We start from the raw sequence: 5,802 nt of genomic DNA on the forward strand, positions 1-5,802 counted from the left end.
ACTAGGGTGCGTGTTTCGTTTTTTTATAATGGTTGCAATGTATGGCTACTAATTAAAGTTTCGTTTTGGTTTTATAGACGTATCACTGTTCGTGTATTTTCATAAGGACAGAGCTGTTACCTTGTCTACACGCAATATACTGACGCTTACTTGCTGGAAAAAGCCCGATCCACATTCATCCTCGTTGGAGCCTATCGTGCTCTCTAAATATCCCTGTCGAAGAGGACGATGATGCTGAAGACGGAGAAGCCATTGGCGGAGAGTGTCGAGTCCGTGATTCCGCCTAGACAGCAGCGCGCCACAAAGTGCTCAGCGGAACAAATAAATTCCAGACGTCACACGCCGTCGCGACGCGAATTGCAGACATTATGAGCCGAAACGGAACCGCCGTCTTCGTTCGAATGCTGGAAGGTCTCAAGCACTTTGAATTAATTGTAACGGAGGCGCCTTTCGCTTCGCAAGCTTCTGTTTGGCCCGATCGCCTCTCAAGATTAGATCCCCTTTCTCAGATTTCTGAGATGCAAGACAGTGGAGCAATGGACTTTGATGACATTTCTGTCCCTCCAGCTGCAATCGCTGACGCCACTTCTTTCGAGCACGAGAGTAAAATTGAGGAGCGTACAACTGGCGTTGACTTGCCAGGCGGTACCTTTCCTGACACTGTGACTCGGTCACCAAGTCACTCCGACTGTGTGACAATTTGTTCAAGTCACCGGAATCACACAGTAGAGGTGATGAGTGGATCGGGCCACGCTACAGGCTTCAGTCGCTCAGTCCGAGAGACTAGTATTGTGGAAGCAACCTTAGGGCAAACCGATGCTAGCTCACGAGGCGGTGACAACCAATGACCCTGCCATAATGAAACAAGTGGCACCTCCAGTGAAAAGGTCGCTCTCAGAGGGTGGACAAACTAGTCTAGTTCAAGTGAGGAATTCTCGATCTTCGTCTCAAAAGGCACCAAAAGCAAAGGTCGGCCCAAGGTACGAAACATCAAAAGCAGCTGATCAAGAAGCAGCGTATGACGAGCTCTCGGAAGGAGGCCAAACAGCTCGTGCAAGGAACGTTTCTACCAGTTACGACGCTCAATAATGTGGTAAGGGTGCTAAAGTCGACCTACACCTACGAATCGGCACACGAATTCTCATCCAACTTCAAGGTTAAGATGATGGACCGCAGGAAGCAGGAAACAGCGACGGTGATCGCCCCCAATGAGGCCTTAAGCAGCGTCAAGTTCGTATTTTCTGAGCCGTTCACGCACAAGTTTCCGAAAACTCTTGGAAGTATATAGAGAGTCGCTGCTAGATCCTGGACTACCCGTCGGTGTTTGTATTGCCAAGATAGGGGTCATCAGCGAAGTGCAAGTGCAAGTAATGGTGGAGTATCATCACAGAATGGCATCGCTGACGGGCATTTCTGAAGCAATTGAGTGGATGTCTGCTACGTCGCTTAACAGACTGGACGTCCTCGAAGGTCTCGGCGAATATACGGACCTAGACAAGCCGAAGGCTACGCTAGCGCTGCAGCAAGTTGTCCTACCAATGTCACGCTTGACACCGTTCGGAATGGTGCCAAACGAGTCGTTACTCCTCTTGCGAGAAAATTTATGTCTCAGCGACGATTGATAATATGATGCACGTAATGACGACTATTCAAGAAGAGTTTGGGCGCTGGATTTATTTTATCTGGGGTTACTGGGACTGAAAACGCAGACAGCCAACAGAAGATCATTCGAGGTTCAGATCCGTTCCTGGAGAAAGCACTTACGTGTTACTACCGATTCGCATCAACAGAAACCACTGGTGCGGTGCCGTCCTCGACTTAAAGTCCAAACCAGCGCGGATCACAGTATTCGACCCACAAGAGAAGCCGAAACAGCTCGATACATGCGAAGACATCATCAAGCAAATATTTCCAGACATGGTGGCTAACGTGGAATGGAAACGTGAGATGCGACTGAAGCAGGCAGACGGACATAGTTGCAAATCCCTTGTTTTCCTGCTTTTTTGTGCACGATACGCGACATTGCCTTGTCCAAGTCTCCGTCTAGTACACTGCTTCAATACTACAGACTGAGGTACATGCTAAAATCTCTGCATTTCTAGGACAATAGATATCAAGTTCCACGTAGGCTGTCGTGCTTAAAAGTGGAATATTTCATTCAGCTCATACATGTAGCTGGCCGCTCAATTGATTCCATAATCATCTCGCTACTCGTACATCACCGTGTTGGGTAGAATAGTCGTATCAGCTTAGTGCTGCAACGAGGGTCTTTGCTTTGGTACTCCTTGAAACTACCCACAAAAAACGGTAAGTCATTCGTACATTCCAACAGCAAACGCAGATACCTTTAGACACGTACGACACTCGGGTAATATCTACCGTTTGCACAAACACATTCCCTGGCCCGAAGCCACTTCAAAATCTCTACAAACGATGAAATTTATGAAATATGTCCGGTATATTAATTTTATTGTGTGGCATTGTGCCTTTGTCGAGCGTACACAACCGAAATTGGTGACAATATTACGCAGTTAAGTACGAAGGGACACAATCATTGTGTGACGCTAACATCGATTTAAAATGATTTGCAAGTTCCAGCACTTGAGCGACCCTTTAACATTTTTTTTAGCTGTGAAATGACGATGTAACTTGTAAGTTTGATGACCCCTCATTATGTTCTCATCGCTGACGACGACTAGCTGCTTGCAGCCGTGACAGCCAGCGGAAGACGTTTTGCACGTACGGAGGGCAGAGTTCGTAATCAACAAATAAAATAAAAATAATTTAAAGTAAAATTACTGAAATAATTTATTGGTGGCGACCCTGTTTACTACAATAAGTTAACATTTTGGTTTTTGACGTCTTACAGCATCATTCAGCAACTTTTCTGGCACCTGAGTTGAACTCTCTGCAGCACGGACTCGAGTTGACGCGACCTTTGCAGCAACACACGAAGTCAATCGCGACTGGAGCCAGCTTCACGTACAATGCCGAGCATCCTCACCGGTGACTTGGTTTTTATACTTCTTTTTAAGAAAATAGCGCCTTCTAAAGGAGTTTGGGCTGACCTACCGGTCAATGCGGCCTGCAATTTGCAGGTGTACATCTAAGCGTGTCAGCCCACGCTACAGATGCCAGTCGAAAGAGGTCAAGTTGTGGCGACGCCTGCAGAAGTAGATCTTTCCGAGACTGCCATGTACCTTATCTAATTCACTTTCGGTGTGGGTAGGTGCATTAGCGCTGCCGCGATTTCAGTCTACGTTAGACAAGTACTAGATTGACATGGGACATCATTTTCGTACATGCAATCGTAGAACTAACAAAACTTCGCGCGCTAAAAAGACTCAAGCTTTTACACAGCTCAAATGCTTGTTGCTAGCTGTGTACAGCCGTGAAGACGGGGTATAAAGATTACTGAAAAACAGTAATAAATTGCTCAGTTATTTACAGACCAGCCCCCCCTCCCCCCGCCCGCCAATAAAATAATAACTTAACTTTTCCGAGCTCTGACGCTCCGTACTTCTGCAAAACATGAAGAAGTGCCAAGGGCGCTTTATATTTGGGTCGGTGGCCATGTAACACACTCCTAGAAGCTGCATCTGCACCTTTTAACGAGCTTGGTGGCTCGGTGTAGCACCTTATAGCTTTATTGTACACCGCCGTGTGCCAGAGCACGACTTACATGTACGTACGCAAAGGACGATCCTGAACAGGGGCAGTGCACGTCGAAGTCGAAGGATCGACAGGGATATAATTCACAAGATTAAAATAGTGATGATCAGTCGAAATTGGTCAACCATTTCGGGTATTTCCGACATGTTTGCCTGTTTTAGTCTATTGTTTTGACCAGAAAATGTCAGAAAAAGTAAATTCTAACCCCCTATACTACTAACTTAAGTTATACATGTATACTGTAACGCTACGATCATGAAACAAATGTTCTGAAAAAATAAAAATTGTCATCAGCCCCTGTAAAAATGTCACAAATTGTCATTAAATGTGCGTACAGTGTGTCGTCTTCTCGAAAAAGGACAGAAAATGCAGGCTTTAGTCGTGTGTGTGTTTTTTTGTTATCTACGGTATAAGCTTTAATCTTTTCTCGTTCACTCATCGTTGCACAACGAATTATTGATATCAAAAGTACTAATATTTATTGAGACTGCAGTGTTTACGGTACAGTAAAAGTAATCACAAGAATTTTGCATGTCTTAGCGTAAGAGCGCATGAAAATGGTGGTCTTTAGAATCACATCCGAATTGTAGTGGTAGAACTGGTCAAGTGCGGTACGTGAAGTAATGCGTATGGTACCGCCGCCGCTGCTGCCACCTTATTAAACTTCTCTCTGCAAAGCTCCAAGGCTGCTTGGTATCGTCTCCTTATGAGCTTTTTCAAAGTTACACAGCTACTTATAGCCATGCTCCTCGCAAGTATAGCTCTTTCGATAGTAGTTAACGCGGACAAAACCGAGGTTGGTACGGGTGCCTCGAGGCGATCGGACATCATTGCAGATAAATCCCAGACTACCGAGGAAGAGAGAGTGTTCAAGTTTGACACAATCCCTGGCATTGGTATTGCCAGCTCAATGCTCGAGAAAGCACAGCTACAGCTTTGGCTCGCTTTAGGAAAATCGGCAGACGACGTGTTGAGCACGATGAAGCTGACGTCAGTTGAGGGCAATACACTGGCAAACCCGAAATTTCAAGCATGGCTTAAGTACGTCGATGATTTTAACCAGAAGAACCCACGCGAAAGCAAACCAGCGGCCATGGCGCTAACTTCTCACTACGGAGACAATAAAAATGGCCAGGCTCGGCTTTCACGTATACTTGATGCTGGGATGGAGGATGAACACACGAAAGCGATTGCGCTTAAGCTATACGAGCAAAGGTTGGAGAGCTGGGAGAAAAAGAACATTCCCCCGCTGGACGTCTTCAACCATCTACGGCTTGACGAGGATAATCTACTCACGAGTCCGCTCTTAGCTCCCTGGCTCAAGTATGCGAAAGAATTTCACGGACGCAACCCCGACAAGATGTCACCAATGACCACGCTATCCATTCGTCTTAACGACGGAGAGTTGGAAAAAGTACTTGAGAACGGACTGAATTCTGATAGAACGAAGGACATTGCCACAAAACTGAAGAACGAGTTATTCGCGGAGTGGGGGGCGCAGAAGCGTACACCCGACTTCCTATTTGAAAATTGGCTACTCCTATCATTGGACAGAAAAGCCCCGAGTCTTTCGGATCCGGTACTAAAAATTTGGATTCGGTTCATGGATGAGTTCAATATAAAACACCCAGGGGAGAAAACAACATTGTTCGATACGCTCAGGCGTCATTACCACGAGGGTGCCATAGTAGATATGCTCGTCGATGCCAAGAGGGACCCGACCACGAAAGCTTTGGCTGAAAATTTGGAATCACTGCTGCTTTCTACATGGCTTGAGTACAGGTTGAGCCCGTTGGTCGTCCGATATCGAATGCACGCAGGTGATGCACGTGAGATACTGGAAAAGTATGAGGGACTATTCAAAGCAAAGTGGTCAGCTGACTTTTAGCCGTGACAGGAGACCGAGAAGACACGAGCTACCTAGTTTTTAGTACAGCAATCCGCGAGTGCGTGACGGATTCAACTAATTCAGCTGGTGATGCATTAAAAAGGCTACAGCTTTGCTGATTTTAATCCTTTGTTTTACACTAAAGTATTGCAGTCACGCTGCCTTTCCACGCCCCTCGAAAAAAGTAGTGTTATTAATACACATTCCTCACTGCGCCTCGACATTGCTTGCCTTCTAGCTGT

The 5,802-nt window shown here is 46.1% G+C and overlaps 1 protein-coding gene across 1 annotated transcript; it reads left to right on the forward strand.

Annotated features, from left to right (window-relative positions):
* Positions 1–4,378: 4,378 nt before the first annotated feature.
* On the forward strand, positions 4,379–5,560 carry PITG_19808 (RXLR effector family protein, putative; the record flags this gene model as incomplete). Its single annotated transcript, XM_002895816.1, has 1 exon — positions 4,379–5,560. One exon carries the CDS (start codon positions 4,379–4,381, stop codon positions 5,558–5,560), a length of 1,182 nt encoding a protein of 393 aa, XP_002895862.1.
* Between the last annotated feature and the right edge of the window lie 242 nt (positions 5,561–5,802).

The sequence above is a fragment of the Phytophthora infestans genome, genomic scaffold (assembly GCF_000142945.1).
Source record: "Phytophthora infestans T30-4 supercont1.130 genomic scaffold, whole genome shotgun sequence".
Lineage (NCBI taxonomy): Eukaryota > Oomycota > Peronosporomycetes > Peronosporales > Peronosporaceae > Phytophthora > Phytophthora infestans.